General features: G+C 36.5%; 1 protein-coding gene across 1 annotated transcript; it reads left to right on the forward strand.

Annotated features, from left to right (window-relative positions):
* Nucleotides 1–4,955: 4,955 nt before the first annotated feature.
* LOC141607301 (uncharacterized) lies at nucleotides 4,956–8,503 on the forward strand. Its single transcript, XM_074426656.1, has 6 exons — nucleotides 4,956–5,415; nucleotides 5,483–5,659; nucleotides 5,756–5,913; nucleotides 6,135–6,911; nucleotides 7,152–7,904; nucleotides 8,015–8,503. The coding sequence occupies exons 1-6, from the start codon at nucleotides 4,956–4,958 to the stop codon at nucleotides 8,501–8,503; spliced, it is 2,814 nt and encodes a 937-aa protein (XP_074282757.1).
* The last annotated feature ends 17,125 nt before the right edge of the window (nucleotides 8,504–25,628 follow it).

The raw sequence follows: 25,628 nt of genomic DNA on the forward strand, positions 1-25,628 counted from the left end.
TTAGGGACTTGTAGCGAGATCGAAAGATGCTACTTGTTAAGAGTGGACCGAGAGGACCTCTTGATTTCCCGCCTCATGTGTTGATTTAGACCTACTTAGTATGCTGCCGCCGAAACTATAAGTGAACCGACCATCCTAGTACCCTTCTTTTATCTGTTTTATCCGTTTATTTAGTTTATTGTCTTTTATTGCCTATTAGCTATAGACCAAATCAATTCAACCCCCACATTCGTTACCTTAGACTAGAATTAGACAATTATTAATTACATTCGCCTAGCCTCTGTTAGTCTTAATAGGAAATATAAATATTATTTTTGGTACTCACAACGACGGGTATCAAAAGCGTTCCGATCTCGTTATGGTCATTATGAGTACGTGGTGATGCCTTTTGGGTTGACCAATGCACCAGCAGCTTTCATGGACTTGATGAACCGGATCTTTACACCGTTCTTGGACAGGTTTTTGGTTGTTTTCATCGACGACATCTTAGTCTATTCTAAGAATAAGGAAGAACATGAGGAGCACTTGAGGATAGTCTTGCAGACTCTGAGAGAGAATCAACTTTATGCCAAGCTATCTAAGTGTGAGTTCTAGCTGGTAGAGGTGGCTTTTCTGGGTCATGTTATATCTAATAAAGGAGTGTCTGTGGATCCTAGCAAGATTGAGGCCGTAACCAAGTGGGAATCACCGAAGAATGTTGCTGAGATTCGGAGTTTCTTAGGCCTTGCTGGCTACTACAGGAGATTTGTGAAAGACTTCTCTACCATAGCACGGCCTATGACATCCTTGATGAGGAAAGAGACCAGATTTGTTTGGGATGAGAGTTGTGAGACGGCGTTTCAGACCTTAAAGGAACGCTTGACCACAGCTCCTGTTCTAGCTTTGCCAGAGGGATGTGAGAACTTTGAGGTATATACCGATGCTTCAAAGAATGGTCTTGGTTGTGTTTTGATGCAGACAGGGAAGGTTATAGCTTATGCTTCGAGGCACCTAAAGTCATATGAGGAGAATTACCCTACTCATGATCTGGAGCTGGGGGCAGTTGTTTTCGCTCTTAAGATTTGGAGGCACTACCTTTATGGAGCAACCTTTAAGGTGTTTTATGATCATAAGAGCTTAAAATATATCTACACCTAGAAGGAGCTTAACATGTGACAGAGACGGTGGATGGAGCTGATCGGAGATTATGATATGAAGATCATCTATCACGAGGGTAAGGCTAATGTTGTTGCAGATGCTTTGAGTAGGAAGAGCGTTCATTCGCTATGTACGACCATGTCTTTGCTGAAGCTGAGGGATGAGGTGTCTAGGATGGGGATCTTTATGTTAAAGAAGGGAGATGCCATCGGGGATTTGACGATCGAGCCAGAGTTATATGAGAACGTCAAAAGTAAACAGGAGCTTGATCCTAAGATTCAGGAATGGAAGTCAAGAGTAGAGAGTGGGACGGTTTCCAGGTTTTCTATCCATACAGATGGGAGTGTCCATTTTGATGGGAGATGGTGTGCTCCTGAGGATACAGAGTTGAGGAGAGTGATCTTGACGGAGGCTCATTGCACTCCTTATTCAGTTCACCCGGGTGGTGACAAGCTTTACAAAGACCTTAAGAAGACTTTTTGGTGGCCAAACATGAAGAATGATGTGAGTTCGCGGCCAGATGTTTGACCTGTTAGAGGGTTAAGGGTGAACAGAGGAGACCACAAGGTAAGATACAGTCTTTGGAAGTACCCGAGTGGAAGTGGGAGTCAATCTCTATGGACTTCATTGTGGGATTGCCTAGGTCACAGCAAGGTAATAACATGATTTGGGTGATTGTTGATCGGTTAACCAAGTCAGCTCACTTTGTTCCTATGAAAGATACCTGGTCTAAGATGCAGCTAACATTAGGTTACAGAAGGCATGTGGTACGGTTACATGGTATACCCAAGAATATCGTTTATGATCGTGATGCAAGGTTCATATCCAAGTTTTGGCAAGAACTGCAGGAGTTGATGGGTACAACCTTGAAGATGAGTACAGCCTTTCATCCGGCAACCGATGGTCAGACAGAACGAACCATCAAAACCTTAGAGGACATGTTGAGGGCATGTGTCATGGAGTTTGGGGGCAGCTGGGAAGACAGGCTTGACCTGATTGAGTTTTCATACAACAACAGTTATCATACGAGTATCGGGATGGCACCTTTTGAGGCTTTGTATGGTCGGAAGTGCCGAAGTCCAGTTTGTTGGGATGATAGTTCTGAGACAGTGGTTTTAGGGCCACAGCTGGTCCGGGATATGGCTGAGCAGGTCCAGATGGTTCGGCAAAAGATGAGAGCGGCTCAAGACCGTCAGAAGAGTTATGCCGATTTACACCGCAGAGATATTGAGTTCGCGGTAGGTGATAAGGTTCTTTTGAAAGTGTCACCTATGCGAGGTGTAATGAGGTTTGGAAAGAAAGGTAAGCTAAGTCAGAATTTTGTAGGTCCTTATGAGATTTTGGACCGGATAGACGAGGTAGCCTACCGATTAGCTTTGCCACCAGCTTTGGATAGAGTCCACAATGTTTTCCATGTTTTCCAGCTCCAGAAGTATGTGAGTGATCCATCGCATATCCTTGAGATGGAGAACATCGAGCTTGATGAGCCCTTGTCCTAAGCCGAGGTTCCTAAGGAGACTCTTGACCGCAAGGTTCGTAAGACAAGAAATGGTGAGAGGGTCTTACTCAAGGTACTTTGGTCTAATCACAATGTGGAAGAGGCCACATGGGAACCCGAGGAAGCTATGCGGGAACGTTTTCCTAACCTTTTTAATCAGGTACGTTTGGTTACGGGGACGTAACCATTGTTTTTTTTAGGGGGTAGGAGATGGTCGCGTGTGTGTTTTGTTTTATTTTGAGTCGGGTTAGTGAGTCTTGAGGTGTTTTGTGTGGTTCTTTGGCGTTGATAAATGTTTGTTTATGTAGTCTTTTTGCGTTGTGTAGTGTCTTGTTTTAGGGTGGAGTGTGAACTTCGGGACGAAGTTCTGTTTAAGGGGGGAAGACTGTAATACTACGGATTTTCTTAAGTTGTATACTCGACCGAGTAGAGCCTACTCGGCCGAGTAATGCTAATTGCGTAGTCTGTTTTGGTTCTGCCGAGTAAGAAGAATACTCAACCGAGTAGAGGATACTCGGCCGAGTATACACTTTACTCGACCGAGTATCCGGTCTGGCGAGTATTATTTCAGCGGTTTGATGCGAGAGTGTTTAGAGTTATTTTAAATTCAAAGTCAATTTCTAAAACGTCATTTCAACCCTAATCATTTTACGATTACTCTAATCACTCTCTAATCATTCCCCTAATCTCTTTGTGTGTGCATTCGTCGTGGTCCTTGCGTGTAATCTCTCATTCTACCGTTGGTAAGTTTATTCCCCATGTCATTTATGTTCTTTTAGGGTTACTGTATGTATTGAATTTGGGAATAGGGGGGATTGTACAATATGTAATTGTGCTATGTGGTTATTGTATAGGAAAAGACTTCATAGAAGAGCCTTTCTGATTATTCGGTTTCCGTCTGCTGTTGATTGCTAAGGTAGGGTTTTCCCTACTCAGTTTACTGTTCATTGTTTAAGACATAATTGTGTTGTGATTGTTGTTATCTACTGATCATCGGTGTTCGGGCGTTGTTGTGACGGTGTTGGTGTGGAGATGTTGTGACAGCTGTGATGTTGTGTGTGTTGTGTTGTGGTGGAGTCACTTGCGGGAGTGGCTTCACACCCTAGTTCGCCCTCCGTGGAACCCGCCACGGGAGGGGATGTGCACATTAAGGGATAGGGATTGTCAGTCTCTCGTTGATGAGCTGGACTAGGTGGGATCGGCTGCGGTCACCCACTGGCGACGAGGATTACCTGTTGCGATGGGTAACCTGGCAGGGCTACACACTTCGGTGTGTAGTCGTTTACTGTGCGAGATCGGGAGACTGGGGTGGAGGATGATCAGCCGGTTACCTCGTTTGTTTGTCTTATATTGATTGAGTAATACTGACCCCGTTGTTGTTTGTGGAATCTGATGTTATCCATTCGGGGATGGTGAGCAGGTTTGACAGGTATTGCTAGTGGTGAGCTTGGGGCAGTCATGGGAGCGTTGTCATCACCAGTCGTAGCATCACCGTCCGAGTCTTAGTTTTAATTTCATTAGTTGTCAGACATTAGAGTTGTTTTATTGATTCAGTTTTGGTTTTTTGTTTGATGTAAACTTTAACACTTTATGGTATTTTAATAAATAATGTGCTCAGTTCAGACGCTTTTGATATGTACTAACCTCGGACAACCGAGATGGTAACACACTTTCATGGTGGGGTGGTCCTGGTAAGGCACCTTGGTATGAGGGGGTGTTACAGCCTGAACTTATAAAGTCGTTGTTGACCGGTCAGCATCGATTTAGCAATCATTATAGAGAAAACATTAGAGCTTATAACTTGATGTTCTCATTCACTTCTATGGATGGTAAAATCGTTCATTCCATCAATCAAGGTAAAGGACCGTATACCTTTAGGATGAGAGGTCAAAATTGCCATCGGATAGGGACTTTGGTACCGACCGGAGATGCAAGGCCAAAGTTCTGTCAACTTTACATATATGACACGGAAGAGGAAGTTCAAAATCGAAAAAATGCCATTAGGTAAATATATTTTCTTTCCGTAATAAATTTTTTTTGTATAATATTTTTTTTCGTAGGCAATAATTTTATTTTTAATTGTAGTCCAGGAGATCTATCAAGGTTCAATGACGAGTTAATACGATTGTTGGAAAATATGATTGACTCTCACAATATAATTGCAAAGACATTTAGGAAGGTTAGGGATAGACTGACTGAAAATATAGACAGTGAAGTGAGTATCAAACTGATTTCAAGGAGATCAAGTGATGGAAGAACTTACAATCTTCCAACAGTTTCAGAGGTAGCGGCTTGAATTGAGGGTGATATTGGTCCACATATGGAGAAGCGAGATATTATTGTGAGAAGATCGTGCGGTGGTTTACAGCGGATATCTGAGTTACACCCTTTATACACCCCCTTACAATATCCTTTGTTAATTCCATCCGAAGAAGATGGGTATAGGCCAGGTATCCCACATAGTGCTTCTTCTATTGGTGTTAGCACGAGTGACCAACCACGTGAAGAAACAACATGTAGGGAGTGGTTTGCTTATCATCTTATAGAGAGACCACCAGATATTGAATTTCCAACGATCTTATTATCTGGTAAGGCATTCCACCAATTTTTAGTTGATTGTTATATGCTGGTCGAATCGCATAGGCTGAATTTCATTCGTTTTAACCAAGATCGACTTAGAGTTGATAATTATAAGAACCTCTCAAATGCTGTTGGAAGAGGAGATGTTGAGCCATCTTCGGCGGATACTCGGTCTATCGTGCCTTCTTCTTTCCCTGGAGGTGACAAGTGGAAAAAAAGCAAATTTCCTTGATACCATAACTATTTGTAAGTGGTTTGGTTATCCAGATTTATTCATCACTTTCACCTGTAATCCAAAGTGGCCGGAAATAGTACGATTTGTTTCTAAAAGAGGATTGCGACCCGAGGACCGTCCAGATATTGTCTGTCGCGTCTTTAAAATGAAGCTCGATGAGTTGATTAGGGACTTAAAGGATCGACATATTTTTGGAAGAGCGCGAGGAGGTACTACCAATTGCTAATCTTTTAACTTAATATATCGTTTCTGACATAGCATTACTGTAGAAAAATCTAATGACATTTATGAACGTTTTTTTGCAGTCGTCTATACTATTGAATTTCAAAAATGTGGACTCCCTCATGCCCATATAATATTGTTCCTACATCGGGAGGACAAATTCCCTACAGCCGCAGATGTCGACAAAATCATTTCCGCGGAGATTCCTGATCCGACTACAGATCCCGTCTTACATAGTGTTGTATGCGAGTATATGCTTCATGGACCGTGTGGTAAAGCAAAGCCCTCATCACCGTGTATGGTCGGAGATAAATGCTCAAAATATTACCCAAAACCGTGCACCGAGAGAACAACGGTTGACGGTGATGGGTACCCTATATACAAGAGAAGAAGAAAGGAGTTACGGTGATTAAAGATGATGTGCCCCTGGTAAATGATTTTGTCATTCCATATAACTCTCAGTTGTTGTTGAAATATCGGGCTCATATCAATGTCGAATGGTGTAATCAATCTATATCCATAAAGTACCTATTTAAGTACATTAACAAGGGCTCTGATCGAGTTACCATGCAATCGTCTTACACACGACGTAATGAGGAGGACCCTGGTCGATTTGATGAGATTAAGAGGTTTTACGATTGTCGATATCTATCTGCATGTGAAGCCGCTTGGAGAATTTTTGGGTTTGATATCCACTACAGAACTCCCGCTGTGGAAAGGCTACAGTACCATCTTCCGGACGAGCAACCTATTGTTTTCCACGATGATGATTGGGTTGATGAGGTCGTAGAAAATACTTCGCTCGGGGTGTCACAATTTCTTAATTGGATGGGCTGTAATAATTCGACAGTAGAAGAGATGCAGGTTGCTAAAGAATTATTGTACTGTGAATTTCCAACCAAATTTGTTTGGAAAAAGAAACTTCGTCAATGGAGCCTTAGGAAAAAAGGATTTACAATTGGTAGGTTGGTTCACGTTCCCCCGCAATGTGGTGAGTTGTATTTCATGAGAGTACTGTTGAATCACGTTAAGGGACCAAAATGTTTTGAGGATATTAGGACTATGAATCATTTTGTTCATCCGACATTTAGAAAAGCATGTTATGCATTGGGATTAATTGGTGATGATCGAGAGTATATTGCAGCTATCAACGAAGCAGCTGATTGGGGGTCTGGCTTCTACTTGAGAAATTTGTTCGCGACGTTATTATTTTGTGGCACTTTGTCTATGCCGAGCAGAGTCTGGGACGAAACTTGACCACTGCTATCGAACGACATCCTCCATAGGCAACGCACTGTTCTTAACAATCAAGGTGTGTCTTCATTTAATAGTAAACATTTACCGCTATTTTAATTAGAACAACTTTAAAACAATTCTTCATATTTCGCATTGTTACCTTCATCTATTCTATGAATTTATTGCTGCAGTATATAAAATCACATAGATAATTTTGCAACTTTTTTAACCATAGATTTACAGCTTACCGATGAAGAGTTGCAAAATTATGCACTTATTGATATTGAAAATTCTCTTCAAATAAATGGTAGTTCACTTCGTCGATTTGAGGGAATGCCATTCCCAGACATGTCTGCAACGACACATCATAGAAATAGTTTAGTCCTGGATGCGTTGTTGTACGATAGACAGTCCTTGAGTGAAGAACATGAGATTCAGTTATCTTCAATGATTGACGAGCAGAGGTTGGTGTATAATGAAGTTATGGAAGCTGCTTTAAATAACAAAGGAGGGGTGTTCTTCGTTTATGGATATGGTGGAACTGGGAAAACTTTCCTTTGGAGAGCTTTGTGTGCCTGTTTCAGGAGTAAGGGCGATATTGTTGTGGTTGTTGCGTCAAGTGGAATTGCAGCAACATTGATATCAGGTGGTGTAACAGCTCATTCCAGGTTTGGAATTTCCATTAATGTAACGGAGAATTCCATATGCTCCCGAATTAAGCCCGACAGTGATTTAGCTGAACTTTTGATACGTGCTAAACTCATAATATGGGATGAAGCACCGTTGACTCATAGGTATTGCTTTGAGGCCCTTGATAAAAGTTTAAAAGATGTAATGCGTGTTTTGGACGTGGAAATCTTTGAATCGCCGTTTGGTGGGAAAGTTGTGGTATTCGGGGGTGATTTTAGACAGACATTACCGGTTGTTTCAAAAGGAAGTAGAGCAGATGTTGTGGCTACATCCCTGTGTTCATCGTATTTATGGTCTTTCTGCAAGGTATATATATTTCTTTCTGTAAATATCAATATTACCGTTTTATGTGAGTCTTACTTAAATTATTATTGTCGTACTGTATTTAAATTATTTAAAACGTATACCACGTATAGGTACTTAGATTGACCAAAAATATGCGATTGCAAGTTGGTAGTTCAACTGACAATGTTGAGGAGTTACGAAAATTCTCCGAATGGCTCTTGGAGATTGGAGATGGTATAGCAGGCGGTGAAAATGATGGACAAGTTGATCTAGAATTACCGGGCGACTTACTAATTCAGGATGTGACGAATCCTATTAAGACATTAGTAGATGTCACTTATCCGGATCTGCTAGCACAATTGTGGAATCCAGAATATCTCCAACAAAGGACAATCCTGGCCCGTACTCACGAGATTGTTGAATCAGTAAATGAATATGTTTTGTCGCTTATTAAAAAGCATGAGAGAATTTATTTAAGCTCCGATGAGGTGTGTAGTGATGACAGAGGTACAGGTGACGGTGACATTCACTCTACTGAATTCCTCAACAGTATTAAATGTGTCGGACTCCCGAATCACCAATTGAAGTTAAAGGTCGGTGCTATGGTGATGCTTCTGTGAAACATTGATCAATCACGTGGGTTGTGTAACGGCACGAGACTAATTGTGACTGATCTGGGGGCACGCGTGATAAGATGTACTGTCTTAAATGGTAGTCATAAAGGTGATAGAGTGCATATTGCTCGACTAACACTTACTCCATCGGACATCAGTAGATTTCCGATACGTTTCAGTAGAAGACAATTCCCCATCGCTGTTTGTTTTGCAATGACGATAAACAAGAGTCAAGGGCAGTCTTTATCTCAGGTCACCATCTATCTTCCAAGACCAGTGTTTAGTCATGGCCAGCTTTATGTCGCACTTTCCAGGGTCACCCGAAAAGAAGGCTTGAAAATTTTAATTTGTGATTCAGATATGCGTACTTCTACTACGACTACTAATGTAGTGTATCATGAAATTTTTCAATTTTTAGAATAACTTGCATATGTTAAAGTTGATTATTAGATTATATTTCTTTTATCCGAATGTAAAGTTTTTTATGTATGTAATTTTTATTTACAAGACTAGATTACGTTATTTTCTTATAAACCAGTGCATGTGAACACATGTTTGTAAAAAATTTAAACATTAATTATGTACATCGTTGATCTAGACCAATTAGATAGGTACAATAGAAATGCAAAAACAAATATACATCAAAAAACATTAATTCTAGCCCAAATACATACCCGTGCAATTTTGCACGGATTTAAAACTAGTTACTATTAATTAGTATTAGCTTTTTTCTTTTCTTATTATTCGCTTTTTAACTGTCTCCTAAACATGATTCATTTTGTTTAGAATTATTAGTATAAGACATGGAGTTGTTAAACAGCAACATTAAAAGTGAAAGTGTATTGTTTTAGGAAAAAAACATAAATAAATTTGTACTTATGAGAATACGAGATAATTGTAACCTACATGTCAACAAGATTCGTATAAATTGTTGTATCGTCGTACGAGCAACGAAATGAAAATGGCCGTTTTTTTTATTAATAGTAATTATTTTATATTATAATGACGACTTTTTAATGCTAAAAAATAAAAATGACTAATTTTTTCAATGTGATCACTGTAGACTATAAAATGGTCACTTTTTGTCAAAAAGTATCGCTAGAAACGTCCTATGTGAGAATTGCTCCTTCAACTTACTACTCCCTCCAATTTCCTATTATCTTCCCTCTTTCCTTTTTCACACAAGTTTGATTATCTTCCCTCTTTCCTTTTTTGGTAAGTTTCATTCATTTTTTATTAATTTCTCTCTCCTAAAAAATCAACAACTCTCATTACTTTATCTATTCTTTATTCATCATTCATTCTTTATTATTTTCTCTCCCCTATAAATTTCACAACTTACAATACTTTATTCTACTTTATTCCTTCTTTCTTCCCCTTTCTTAATTTTTGTGCCCAAAAGAAAGGGGGAGATATAAGGAAATAGGAGGGAGTATGTACGTACAGAGTTGTGGAGTACTTAGGGTATCAACAATAGAGGTTTGTCAATAGAGGTTTGTGTACTTTTTAGAAGTTTGTTGACAAACCTCTCTATTGTTGGGAATGGGGGTTGAGGTTCATAGATGAGAATGGTTACAATTTTGTATACTTTTATGAGGTTTGTGTTTTTGGTTGTGAGCGATAGTGGACCCATGTAGTATACTTTTATGAGGTTTGTCTATATTTAAGAGGTTTGTCTATTGTTGTATTGAGGTTTGTTGTTAGAGAGGTTTGTATGTTGAGTGATGTGACATTAGACAAACCTCATTTGGAGTTTGTTTATTGCTAATGCCCTAATAAGTTCATCGTTAGTTATATCGTGATTCATTATATACTTATTTATTACCGCGTATTATGTTGTGCGAAAACAAAAGGGTTGAAACTCCTGAAACTAATCTTGATAATTAACATTTGGCCATTCCGACGGCGACTTTTGTATGACTCTATAAATATATACGAAGTATAACTCGGAGGGATATTTGAGTTTAATTTATGGCAACACGGAAGTACTTTGCATAACTTTTGGGTAAATAGTACTCCGTATTACCATGTTGTTACTCAGTCGTAGTGGTATTGATGGGGCACATAAAAACCGCCATGTATTTCAAACTTCGAATGCAACTTTCCTAACACAAAAATTTCAAGTTTTAATTCTCTATCTACACAGCTCATGATTTTTTTTTTTGATTAAATAGGGTTAGAAAAAGAAAATTATAGCAAAAATGCGGATCATTTCAAATAACTAGAAAATTGGGTTTACATGATTATGTCATCGAGTTTTGATTTTTTCTTGATCTACTCATCGCCTCATAGATTCAGATTGAAGGATCCGGTCTAGTTCATCTTTTTGGTCAAAACTTAAACTTATTCACCACTTTTTGACTAGCATTGGGGGTCATGGGATGATTTGGTACTTTGGTAGTAGTTGCAATGACTTGAGAGAATCCTCAATATACCCTTCTATTTACAATAAACTTTCCTATTTCTTTTTTCGTCTATTTATAATGATTTCTCTATTTTCTTTTTTGGTAAATGTTTGTGTGGTTTAAATTTAATTGTATTGTGCGGTAGTGTATTTGTGTGGTCCAAATTTATTTACAGAACGGGTAGTGTGTTTCCTTAATTTTTATATCAAAATAAAAGGGGAAGTTTATTGTAAATAGGAGGGAGTATAAGATTAACAAAGCTAAAATTTTATCGTCTAAGACACTTTTTACTAGCTATTTTTACTCGTATATAAGAAATCCATAAGGTTTTCCTCCACACTCCATTTACTTAAATAAGGAAAAAAAATTCACTCCAAATTTTATTTTCTTAAATAAAAAAGCAAATGAACATTAACCTATTAATTTTTCATTAAAATATGATTTTTCATCAAATTAAAACAATTTTTAATTAAAATAAAACCCAAGTCTAAATACAAATTGCTAAAGTTTGTTTGAGAATGATTTGATGCATATTAATTTCTCTTTATAAAACAAAAATATAAATTGAGATTATTAGATTCGTGGAAAGAAAAAATCACTAAAACAAGTTGAGAAGTTTATAAAATTAAATTATTCAAGTTCGGAAGTTTATAAAATTAAATTATTAGTTTCATGATTAAAAATGAAATTAATATATAAATTTCCCGATTTTACTCAATTTTCTTAATTAATGTTACATTTCATTTTTTTTCTCATATCAAAATATAATGACCTACATATAAAAACTTGAGGTGGGTCTGAACAATAAAGAAATAATAAAAGTTAGTGGAAAACTTGCGTGACAGAGTTTTAAGACTTGGGAGAGTCTGACTAATAATCTCACCCTAAAAGTGTGTATAAAGAGACCTGGAAGTGAAAGATAACAACGAAAGTTTCCAATATCAAATTAGCCTCAGAATTGTTAGGTAGTACGGACACTCCTCCTAATCGACCTTTTCGTGTCGGACACCCTTGTTGAACACGACACTCGTTGGACACGCGTCAAAACGTGTCGGATACCTGTAAAGTAGTGTCTAACTTTCATCTTTTATTTGGGCATGTGTCTGACACATGTCCATGGTATTGTGAGCCGTGTCCATGGTATTTGGATACACCATTCTGAATTTAAGTTAAATAGCTTGGATTGTTATATGGTTAATTGTTGGGGAAATAAGTTGAATTGGCGGCAAATAATATTCTTTAGACGAGTAATGAGATTTTGAAACAGACGAATTATAAGTTGGATTTTGGTTTTGTAAATGAGAATGAGTTGTAATAACCTAAAATTTTACCTTTATTTATTTAAATTTAATATTAGGTACTTTTTCAAAAATAAAATGATACATATATAACTATAAAATATATATTTTGTTAAATTTAAATAACGTGTTTTGTGTCCTAAATTTCATAGGATGTCGTGTCATGTCTGTGCCGTGTCGCGTCTGTATTTGTGTCCATTTTGGTGCTACGTAGCAGACTAGCAGTATTGTCATTGAGTACTACAACAGCTTTAATTTGCCTTTCTAAAACACGATAGTTGATTAGGAAGACCATAAAGGTTGGTTCTCTAGTTTCTCACATTAGATTTTGTTTTTATTAGTATCAAACGTATGGTTTTATTATCAGTAATTAAATTAGTCGTGACAAATAAAGCTTCTCATTAATTCTAGTGCATGCCATCTTGTCTATATGGACTTGATTCAATTAATTCTAGTGCATGCCATCTTGTCTATAAAGGTTGATCAAATTTGTTTGCTTGCACTAGTTTACAGTGTCTTTTATTAGTTTCACAAAACGGATACTACAACTTATGAACACTAAAAAGGACTTATGGAAACATTCTAATATTACTCATGAAGTCAGTGATACTACCTACAATGCTACAAGAATTGCAAAAGATGTATGAATGCATAATTTCACACGTTAATGGAGCAACAATTGAAGAGCCTTGGAAAAAAAATATTACTCCCTTTTATTCATTTGGTTCTTTTGAATCATGATAAAACCAAATGAATCAGAGGAAGTATTATACGGACTACGGAGTATATAGTAATTCGCAGCCCAGACAACAACTTTTTTACTTTTTTTCGTAAATAAGTCGCTCTTTGGGTGAACGAGTTTTATTTTTTATTTTTTTAAATAAATTTATACTAATGTATTTGATTAATTTGGCAGAGTTGTCTTTTTAACTCCTTCCAGGCAATTTATTTCCTTTTTTTTATAAAAAAAGTTATTTTAATTAAACTAAACAATTAATTGTGATACAATGTTATTTAAGATAAATAAACTTTAATTCTAGGAACAAAGAAAATAAATATTTGTTGAAGTAAAGTTAACAAATTAGTTCTATTGTAAAACAGTTTCAAAAGACATCATAAAGTTTTATACAGTATCCTATTATTTAACCTAGACCGGTGACCTTGTTGACTAGACCGAAATGACTTGTTATTTTAAGATTGAAACCCGACTGAACCTGTTAGGTCGAAGAAAAATCAAGAATAATATTATAAAAAATTAATCATTTTATATTATATTTGAAATAACAAATAGAAATATAACTGTTTTAATATTTTAAATTTAGAAATTTATTTTATTAAATGCGTTAATATAAGTTTGATAAATATAAATATAATAATATTTCTTCATATACATTTATTATTTTAATTTTCAGCATCTATCTATATATCTATCTATCTATATTAATAAATGAAACTTTTTTTCGAACGATTATAGACAATTCAATTTTGCTGAAAGACTCTCGAGCATATTTAAATTAAAAACAATTAAATGGAATGTAAGCAATTCTGAAATTGCATACGAGCCAAATAGCCAAAAACACTCTATTAGAGTTTACATAAGCTCAAAAGACAAGAAATTATATTTTTTAATTAATCATTAAATTAAAGCTTGATATTATGGTTCACAATTGCAATAAAATTACAACACTACACACGTTCTATATATTTAGTGTCTACACCTTGGCCTTATTCCCTTATTAAATAGTCCCTTTGCTTCTTTTTAATTGACGTGTTTGTGCTATTCATTTTGATGATTTGATCTATTGTAAAATTATAATATATTTTTATTCCAATAAGTAATGATTATAATGTTTTTTACTCATACATATTATTTGTATATATGATGTAGGTTGTTGATAAATTGTTGTGGGAAGAATATATTGAAGATCGATAGATCATCATGTATGTATTTGACGTTAGTAAAGGATGAAGAGACGATAATTCAGAGACCTTTTTATCCTAACATGAATAAAGTAAGATGAAATATTTAGGTACCAAATTTTAGTTCTATGTTCATTTAATTTTTTTATGTTTACGTTGACTTAAATTTAATTTGTTTTATGATTGCTTTTTATTAACTCAAAAATTGGTGGAGTAATAAATCAATTATACTTTAAAAAAACATTTTTTTGGTATGCAAAAGTTAGGTTAAGAGTAGTCCTTCTCTTTATAGGTCAGGACACATTACCGGCTTCTTTGAGAGATAAAAGTAAGGGAAAATAATTTATTTTACTTAAAAAAATTTATAAAATGTGTCAAATGGACACATGTTAAGATGATAAGAAAGGAAATATTTACATCAATATATCATGAGAATTGAATCCAAACTCGTTATTAGTAAGAGAATAATTGATGTAAATCTTTCCTATATTAACATCTTATCATTATTAAGTATCTATTTCGTTCTCTTCAAAAAAAAAAAGTATCTAATTCCTTTTTAGGTTCCTTTATTGGCATCCTATCATCTTATCATGTACTTCGTATTAAGTATCTATTTTCCTTTATTTTATGGATCACACTTAAACATCTACCTCCCCCTTCTTGCTCAAGCACTATTGGTTAAATGAAAGTCCTATTGAACTCATATTACCAAATTAATTCAAAGAACAATTCTATTTATAGGTGCATAGCTACAATTTCTTCCCAGCGATTGGTAGCAATAGTGGATTGAATTGTGTAGCATGAGAAAATTCTATGAAGTATGTAAGTTAGAAAAAGCTCAATTTCATACATTATAGTTGAATTCCAACAAGATTAAATTTTGTTTTATTTATAAACAAAACAATTATGTTACTCTTCCTTCCATTTATAATTTCATTAATTTTCTTTTTATGATAAATGACTTCACGCACTGTGAATCAGGTGGCTTACATACAACCAAGGACTGACTGCACACTGACAGTAGCATAGTAGCACAGTAGCACAAAAGCTCAGATGTTCTGGAACAGTCTAGAAGCTTCCATTGTACAGCTGTAACCGCCTAACAAACTTTGACTACCATAACAAACTTTGACTCAGTTAGTTAGAAGATATTTTGTGATTGTTGTATATAAACACATCATGTAAATATTGTTCATTAAGTTAATACAATCACAATTCTATTTACATCTTTCCAGTTTATTTCTCTCTCAAAGCTTTCAATATTGCATCAATGGCGTCTCTAAGCTTCATCAATGACGTTACTTTCTATTAACTTAACTGTGATAACAAGGCTGCACAGCATATTGCAGCTAACCCTGTCTTTCATGAGCGTACTAAACACATCAACAATATCGACTGTCATTATATCAGGGAGAGGATTCACGAAGGCTTGATTTCTACTAACCATGTAAAATCCAGTTTACAATTGGCTGATTTAATGACCAAGCCTCTGGGAGCCCAGCAACATCAGTTTTTATCTTCCAAGTTGGGATTGCATTTCAGTCCCTTTCATGCAGATCCAACTTGAAGGGGGGCTGTGAATCAGGTGGCTTACATACAGCCAAGGACTGACTGCACACTGACAGTAGCATAGTAGCACAGAAGCTCAAATGTTCTGGAACAGTCTAGAAGCTTCCATTGTACAGCTGTAACCGCCTAACAAACTTTGACTACCATAACAAACTTTGACTCAGTTAGTTAGAAGATATTTTGTGATTGTTGTATATAAACACATCATGTAAATATTGTTCATTAAGTTAATACAATCACAATTCTATTTACATCTTTCCAGTTTATTTCTCTCTCAAAGCTTTCAATATTGCATCAATGGCGTCTCTAAGCTTCATCAATGGCGTTACTTTCTATTACTCTGTTCCATTTCACACGCACCCATGAGTTAACAGAAAATACGACTGATTCGACGTGATAGATCTCATAAATGGGGTGGAGGGAGCACTAAGATAAATATCATGATAAAAGATATGCCAAATTTGCAATTAGCTAGCTAATGAGAACATGAGTTCCTTTATAAGTAGAACACTATACGAATAAATGGCATAGGACATTATACACAAGAGAACACTACAAATAGGTCCGTATGTCCCATGGACATTAAATCTAGTTGTTGTTATTAGAAATAGGGTATCGAAACAGAAGAGTCGAGGTAAACGACGGTTTTGAAGTATGTCAGGAAACACTGCAATAAAAAAGAAGCTGAAAATTATAGTTTTTGAAGCTTTTACACAGCTGTCCAACTGTCCAAGTCTGAAGCCTCTATATATGTATTGTCGTTTTCAGAAGATCTCCTATTCTAAACAGCTTTGTTGTTTCTTGTACATTGGTTGGCTAGAGTATTAAACAAAGCATTTAATTCAATGGGGAGATACCTTGAATAAAATATTTCACTATCTACACTATCTAGTACCGTTAGGAGAAAATAGCTACTTTGATATTTTAATCACCAAATCTAGTACCGTCAGGAGAAAATAGCTGTAGGGATGTAAACTAGGTGAGCCGATCTCGAGCTCACCTATGATCGAGCTCGGCTCATTTTATAAAAGTTGAGTTCGAGTTTAAACCCGAGTTATTGAAATTAACGCTCGGGATTGGCCCATATAATATTTCACGAGCAGAGCCCGAGCTCACCTATGATCGAGCAGGGCACATATTATAAAAGTTGAGTTCGAGTCCAAACCCGAGCTATTAAAATCAAGGCTCGAGATTGGCTCATACGGAGTATATTATTTCCCGAGCCGAGTCCGAGCTCGAGCTTTATTCGAGTACCATTTTCCCAGGCATTATTTTAATTCTAACATAATTTTTAAATTAAATTTTTCATTTTAAGCCAGTATTTTTTTCCTTTTGTTAGCTAAAATAATATTTCTTATGTTATTTATTTTTCTAAACTAATATTATAAGAATTGATACAAGTTAAGTAAACATTATTTAAAAAATAAAGTAATTTAAAAAATAACGAGCTTTCGAGCCGAGCGTTCGTGTGTTCGGGCTTGGCTCAGTTTGAGCTCAGCTTAGCTCGAGCTCGGGCTCAGTTTGATCAATCTTAAGCCGAACTTTAACCAAGTCGATTTCAAGTGCTTGTTGAGCGGGCTCGGTCATTTACAGGCCTAAATAGCCGTATGACAATATACAAATTTTTGACATGTTCTGATTACACCACTTTTATGTGCTTTCTTCATATTGTCTAAAAATATACACTACAAATAAAATCGTTTTAGAAATGTTTTTAAAACATGCACTAGTGACACATGCCAGATTGTAAAGGTTTTAAATTTAGGCCTTGTTTGGTTGTCCCTTGTAAATCATGAAAATTGTAAAATCACTAGATTATAAAATTGAGACTTGTTTCGTTGCCTACTTTTTCCCATAATATAGGCATTCCATTTTTCAAGGAGTTTTCAATTCCTTCACAATGGAAAAGTTGGATTAGCTAGTCCTCCTAGGTAATTGCAAACTCCGGTGTAACTGAATTCATACATTGTCAACCAAACGAATTTTGCAAATTCACTGAATTTCACGTGGGAACTTAATTCCCATGAATTCGATATTCCGGTGGAGTTGTATTACAATGAGCAACCAAACGAGACTTTAAAACATCCACTTCCTATACTATATAATGCCTCATTGTTTGTGTGAAACAAGATTATTACATTAAGGTATCTTGGAGGTCGTAACTATCCTCCTACACTTTTTGATCCACCCCTAAATACAAGAGTTTGAACCACGGTTGTACATGCGTAATCTAATAAATAGCGGTAAATTACTTATAATAATTTAGAGTTCAACAATGAATGATATAATTCTTAAGCTTAATTTAAACAAGGGAGTTCTCAATGATATTTATATGTCAAGAAGATTCCAATAACACAACATCAATTAGAGTCTTCACAAGAGAACTTGTATGTGGATGCTAAATTACAAACTAAGGGATAGATGCTGATCACTTCCATGATCGAATGGGCTCGCCGTGCTAATTTTACTTGTACTTCTAACCCTAATCTACGCTACACCTAAGAGACTAACCTAAAGATAGACCAAGTTGTAGTTGTTGTTGTTGTCTGCTTGAATGAGATGCCTCCTTATATAGGCATCATCCGGCTCTCTTGGATACTAACTCTTAGTGGGAGGAAGTTAGTAAATCGCCAAGTCTTCTTGAAGCTTTATATGGGCGCTTATCATGCCCCTTAGCCCAACGTTCCTTCTCTTGGACTTCTTGGATTCCGTTTGTCTTTGATCTTGGATTGACTTAACTTAGGTCCAATAAATTTATTCTTTAATTCTCATGCCCACATACCTTATAAATAATAAATTTAGTACCTTAACTAAATTAGGCGCCAACAAATAGCCCCTCCCCCTAGCGTCCGAAGATTTTAATTCAAAAGGAAATATTCAAACGCTTGAAATTTCTGAGGTTATGCGCCACACATTAGGCTTATTATGCTAAAAATCTCAGTGCTTTATCCACTGATATCATGCTCTACAAACCACATAACAAACCACCAGATTCTTCCATCCTAGTTTAGGAAAAATCCGCAGAATCATTATAGACTCATCAGACCCTATCATAAACAAGGGATTTGACCTTTCATCATTCTGGCAAGGCCTCAGACTATCCTTTTCAAACAGATCTCTTCCACGCTTTCTTGAAGGAGTGCCATAATTTTTTATCCGTTAATACTGAAAGAGAAAAAAGAAAGATGAACCTCTCACCCAAAGGGTGTCATATTTATAATACTTTGAGGAACTTAATCGTTTAGAACATTTGAAATGTGAACCACTGCTCCAGCTCTTCATATCTCGTTCTTTTCGATTTCTTCGAATAATCCGGTTTCCGAAAAACCTTTGGAATAATAAATAACTTCCAATCATTACATTAAATGAAGGAATCTATCTTATAGACGCATTTATTCCGTCTGGGCTATATTAATTAATTCCCATTGTAACACCCCCATACTCCAAGTGCCTTACCAGGACCACTCAGGTATAAAGATGCTACCATCTCGGTTACCCGAGGCAATGAATATCATAAGAAAATAAAGAAACGTACTTTAAAAGTAATTATAGTTTAAGTGATTACATAACAAAACCAACTGTAAGCAAAATACAACTGTTCTCAAACTATAAACCAACTGAATGAAACTGTCTTGACAAACACAGCGGAAGACTAAAGACTCTGATATGTGATCACTACAAAAAGAATTAAAACAGGCGACTGATTTTGGCGACTGAAATCAGTCGCCAAACGTCAGTCGCGGACCTTAGTCGCCTTTTTTAGCTTTGGCGACTAAAGTCGGTCGCCAAATTTAGCGACTGACAAATCAGTCGCCAAATACCAAAAATGGCGATCGAAAGGGTAGTCGCCAATTTGGCGATGATGCCAAGTAGTCGCCAAAATGGCGATCAAATGCGATCGCCAAATCTTGATTCGATCGCCATTTTTGGGTGACGTAGCCAATTTGATCGAGCAATTTGGCGGATTCTGATTTGGCGACTACAAATCGATCGCCAAATTGGCGACTACCTTAATATCGGGCGCCAAATTGGCGTGACTTGCGATCGCCAAATCGTGTCGATCGCCAAAGCTCTTTGTAAGTTTTGGTGGATTTTTTCGTTTTCATTGCTAGCCAAAAATTTACAACCTGCATACAAACCGATGTTCCACAACACCATACATCCCATTTCAACACACACAACACCATACATTTCAACCCAACACCTCCCAATTTCTCAAACTTCATTTCATATATTGAAAATGAAAGTTTTACAAGCTAAACTATTCTAAATGTTCAAGTCTAAATGTTCAAGTCTTACAAGCTTACATGCTAAAATCATCTTACTTGGAAGCCAACACCGGCTCCACTCCCCCATGTGGACCATGCGGATCATTTGGATCGTAGTTGGATCTAGGTCCGGGGTTACAACCTTGCCACCAATTCTCAAACATTTCCATTCTTTCCTTCATTTTCCGGAATTCTTCATCACGTTTGGCAAGTTCTTCATCACGTTTGGCATCACGTTCATCACGCTCTCTTATTTGACTTTGAAGTTGACTAATAATTCCCGGTTGATACGTGTTCTTTGGGAATTGTTGAAGTCGATCTCCTACGCGTTTTCTCATAGAAAGCCGGTGTTGAACTTCCGGTACCATACACATTCCCTTTCTTGAAGCCATCCACCAACTTATACCATATGTCATTATCCGGAGTTTCTGGATTGGCGGCGTTTTCTTGTTCAAATGCTTCCTACAATATTAAACAAATGGTTGTAAGTTAATATGGTAACCACCTTATATACGACATTTTAAAAGAGAGTAAATTAACAAAAATTAAGTGTTACGGAAACTTACATATAATTGCTTGTCTTTTGGCTTAGTCCAAATTCTAACCCCTTTGTGGTCAACCCTGGAATGCGTGTCCGTAAACTTGATTCTGCACCGACGCAATCGGCTGTGACTTCTTCTTTCCTCTCTGAATGAAAAAAAAAAACATACATGTTAGAAAATCAACAAAAAATGTAACATAAAATAAACTTACCTCGACCTGCTCCAGCCATCTGCAGTAATACAAATAAAAATTAACACAAATAATGATAAATGAAAATTATACAGACTTCTAAATTTTAATAATTTACTCTTGAGCAATACAAAATTATACCAATTTAATCATCTTCATCTTCAAACCCCTCGTCCTCATCCTCATCCTCTTCCTCATCGTCATCATCATCATCATAATCATCTTCATCTCCAAACCCCTCGTCCTTCCTCCTTTTCTCCTCCTCCCTTCTCCTCCTCACCTCATCTTCCCCCTCCTCTCCTCCTCTTCTTCCCTTCTCTCCTCCTCCTCCTCCGCCTCATCCTCCCCGTGAGTCTCTCTTCCACATCATAAAATTCTTCCTCTTCCATGTCTTCACCATCTTTATTCTCATGCTCATAGTTGATTTCATCGGGTGGAGACAAAAGCGTTTCATTTGAAACGTTTTCTTCTTGGAAAAAAGTTGTATCAACTTGTGACCGTGCCTTCGTCTTAAAGATTGAACACCACGCATTTTGATTTCTATCATTTGTTGTGCTTGGATAAGTAGCAAAATACACTTGATGAGCCTGATGTGCAAGTATAAATGGATCATACTTAGAGTATGTTCTAGTACGATTCACTTCTACAAGCTTGTATTGTTCATGTATTCTCATTCCAACCACAGAATTATCCTTCCAGTCAACCTTGAATAAGACAGTTTTATAAGCTCGGTCACGTCCACTATAACTAATTTCAAAGATATCTTCAACTATACCATAGTATTCGTTGTCATCAAGAGAAGAAATAGTAACCCCCAATTGCACCTAGCCTTACCTTTACCGTGGTTGAATGTTTGAAAATTAAACCCATTAACCGAGTATCGATTCCACGTTCTTACCATTTTTGAAGGACCAAAAGCCAAACTTCTTATCAAATCATCTTGAATATTCAACTCAATTACATGTTTCTGAAACCATGATGGAAATTGGTCCTCATGTTTGTCCCAAACATCATCCTTACTTATATTAGGATTCCTCTGAATGAAATCATTAACAAACCGTGTTTCGTATGGCTCCAAGAGGTCACAATTAGATAGCACGTAAAGGTGGGCACGATTATACTCTTTATCATCCAAATATCGTGTTTGCCCCTTTGATGAACACCCTTCATCATCTTGAGTTTGAAAAAATTCGGGTAAACTTCCGTCTACTTCATCCGGTTTCTCAACATTCAAGTTTTTTGCTTTGGTTTCTATATGTTTTTCAAAGTAAAGAGAACAAAAGTTTGCAATCTCTTCCGTTAAATAAGCATTGCATATAGAACCTTCCACCCTAGCTTTATTACCAATTTTTTTCTTCAAATGATTAAGAAACCTATAAAAGTTAATGATGAGTTTTATTAATAATAAAGTTAACATATAATAAATAGATTAGTTATTATTATTAATTTTAATTTAAAAGTAGCTAGATTATCTTAATTACCTTTCAAATGGATACATCCACCTATATTGGACGGGTCCCCCAACTTTGGCTTCATATGACAAATGAACCGGTAGATGCTCCATGGAGTTAAAAAATGCAGGAGGAAAGATCATTTCAAGCTTACACAATATCTGTGGTATTTGCTCTTCCAGACGAATCATGTCATCAACACATATTGAAGAGGCACATAAATCTCGGAAGAATTGACTAATCTCAACAACTGCATTCCAAACGTTTGTCGGCACGAGGTGTTTCAAAGCAACGGGTAATAATCGCTCCATGAATACATGACAATCATGACTTTTCAAGCCTTGCAACTTGACTTCTTAAGATCAACACATCGACTAAAATCGATGCATACCCATCGTGAAACTTCAAATTTTGTAACCACTCACACAATACTTTTCTCTTAGCTTTGTCGAGAGTGAAAATGGATGTTGGCTTAGACCCGTCGCCGCGAATGTGTAATTTGGGACGATGACAAAATTTCTGCAAATCTTTTCTAGAAGCAATGCTATCACATTTTTCACCTTCTACATCCATGATCATGTCAATTAGTTGCTCAAAGAAATTCTTTTCTATGTGCATTACATCCAAATTATGTCTTATCAACATTGTCTTCCAATAAGGAAGGTCCCAAAGAATGCTTCTTTTAAACCAACCGTTTTTATGCTTTTTCAATTCTTTAAATTCTTCCTCGGTACCATCAATAGGGGATGGTAAATCACATACCGTCTTCCATATCTCATCCCCAGGCACTCGTTTCGGAGGGGCATCAAGCACCTCTTTACCTTTTGTGAAAGCTTTCTTGTTCTTCCTATGTGGATTTCCCTCTCGTAAGAAGCATCTATGACAATCAAACCAGCTTATTTTCTTGCTATTGGGAAGCCAAAATGCTTTACTTTCCTCCATGCAACAAGGACATGCTTTTTGTCCTTGTGTAGTCCACCCGAGATAGCATACCATAGGCGGGAAAATCATTTATTGTCCACAAAAGGGAAGCTTTAAGTTGAAAAATTTTGTTTTTAGACACATCATAAGTTTCCACCCCAACTTCCCACAAATATTTCAACTCCTCCACCAATGGTTGTAAATAAACATCCAAATTACGTTTCGGGCTTTTTGGTCCGGAACAATAAGTGACAAGAAGATAAATGGTCTTTTCATACATAACCAAGGTGGTAAGTTGTATGGTGTGACCATAACGGGCCAACAAGAATACTTCCTCCCAAAATTACCGAAAGGATCAAATCCATCCGTACACAAGCCAAGTCGTACATTGCGGGGTTCCTTGGCAAAATCAGGATACATCTGATCAAATCGTTTCCATTCTTCCCCATCACTAGGATGACTCATCTTCCCCGGAGCACGTGGGTTTTCTTTGTGCCATCTCATTTGTTCGGCAATGTTTTTGGTGGCATAGATTCTTTGAAGTCTTGGTGCGAGAGGAAAGTAAAACAATTGGTTACATGCTATTGGTTTCTTACTCTTTTTGGCCCTCTTACTACCGTTGCCTTTTTTCAACACCAAAACTGTATCTCCTTCACTTGTCTCATATCTATCCGCCCCACAACCTTTACATTTGTCAAGCAAAGCATCATCTTTCCAAAATAGCATACATCCTTCAGGACATGCATCAATCTTTTCATGCGGTAATCAAGACCTTTAACTACTTTTTTGGTAGTATAGAAACTTCGGGTCATGATATTATCATCGGGGAAAGATTCCTCAAGGAACGAGGCAATGCCATCAACAGCAACAAATGGCATATTGAACTCACATTTCAAGGTAATTAGCCTAGAAGCGGCTTGTAACAATGTCATTCTGCTTCCTTCATACAAGGGTTTTTCTGAGGCTTTTAACATGTCAAGAAAGGCTTTTGCTTGTGGGTGTGGCGGTTGTTCTTCAGAAATAGTTGTATGGTCATCACTATTAAAAATAGTGGAATCCATAGCATCAACAACCATCTCTCTATATGGGTTCTCATCATTTTGTATTTGTTGGGTGTGAGTTTGTTCATGAATTGGAGAATATGCTTCTCCATGTGAAATCCAATTGTAATAATTTGGCTTAAACCCGTTTATAATGAGATGTTCTTCTACTACAATGTCAAGTTGGTATTTCAGGTTTTTGCATTTGGCACAAGGGCACCTAAGTTTTTTGTCTACCAAGTCATATTCATCTTGTTGTTTAGCAAATTCAATAAACTCGCTAACACCCTTTATAAATCTAGCGGTAGGACGTCTTTTCTTATTGGAATGGTCTAATCTTCCTTCATACATCCATGAACGTTCCAATCTCTTCATTTTAATCTAAAGAAGACCCCAAAGAAATTTAAACATTTTTAAAAAATAACAATAATATTAAATACAAAATTTAAACATTATACTCCACATTATACAATAAACATATGAAAACAATATATAAATATTGTCAATAAGTAATCCATCTTCGAATGGGGTCCTTATCACTTCAACCTAAACCCGTCAATGTACGTTTCAAGTCACTAGCAAACACACTTGTAATTTATTAATGAGGAAAAAATTAAAAGGCACAATTCCCTTGATTCTCCAAATACACATATACATGTATTCGGAGAACATTAAAAGGATCGCCACCAAACTCATTCCTCATTAATAAATCACAAGTACGTGTTTACTACCTAAATGACTTGAAACGTACAAAGACAATCCCAAAATGGGGACTATTCAAGAATTACTCCTAATGAGTAATTCTTGAACGAGTACTAAGTCAACATCAAATCAAACAACAACACAATCAAGTACTAAATTAATTAAGTCAATCAATAGCCCAATTCAACCACATAGTAAAGGCTTCTATCCTAAAGTCCGTAACATAATTTGAACTAAAATTAGTAAATTTAAAAAGTAACTGGTAAGAGGAGGTTACCTAATCAAGTAAAAGCAAAAATGAAAAGAAAACAAGAAGCAACAGCTACCGCGTACGGTGGTGCCTAGCAAAGCGTGACAACCCCGAAAAGAGAAAAGAAAAACAAAAATAACAAGGTTATTCTACCTCAATTCATCAATAACATGAATTATCAAACTAAATTTATCAAAATCAAGTCCTAAAGAAGGTTCTACTTAGCTAATAGATAATTTCTCTTAATCCAAAAGACGGTTCCACTTAGCTAATTCCATTAATGCAAAGGACGGTTTCACTTAGCTTAACATTAATAATAATAAGGCGGTTTAATTAGTAATAATAATAATAATAATAATAATAATAATAATAATAATAACAATAATAATAATAATACTAATACTAATAATAATACTAATACTAATAATAATAACAATAATTCCCTTCCCCCACCGCCACCACCCACGGCCACCCTTCCCCCACCGCCACCACCGTGGCCCACGGCCACCCTTCCCCCACCGCCACCACCCACGGCCGACCAAACCCCCACCCATAACCCTAAACCTAAACACAAA

This window comes from Silene latifolia, chromosome 10, assembly GCF_048544455.1.
Source record: "Silene latifolia isolate original U9 population chromosome 10, ASM4854445v1, whole genome shotgun sequence".
Lineage (NCBI taxonomy): Eukaryota > Viridiplantae > Streptophyta > Magnoliopsida > Caryophyllales > Caryophyllaceae > Silene > Silene latifolia.

Coding starts and splice junctions, on each gene's coding strand:
- LOC141607301 (XM_074426656.1), top strand. CDS start 4,956: ATGGAGAAGCGAGATATTATTGTGAGAAGATCGTGCGGTGGTTTACAG. Junction 6,912..7,151: donor CTTTGTCTATGCCGAGCAGA/GTCTGGGACGAA, acceptor ATAGATTTACAG/CTTACCGATGAAGAGTTGCA. Junction 7,905..8,014: donor ATTTATGGTCTTTCTGCAAG/GTATATATATTT, acceptor TACCACGTATAG/GTACTTAGATTGACCAAAAA.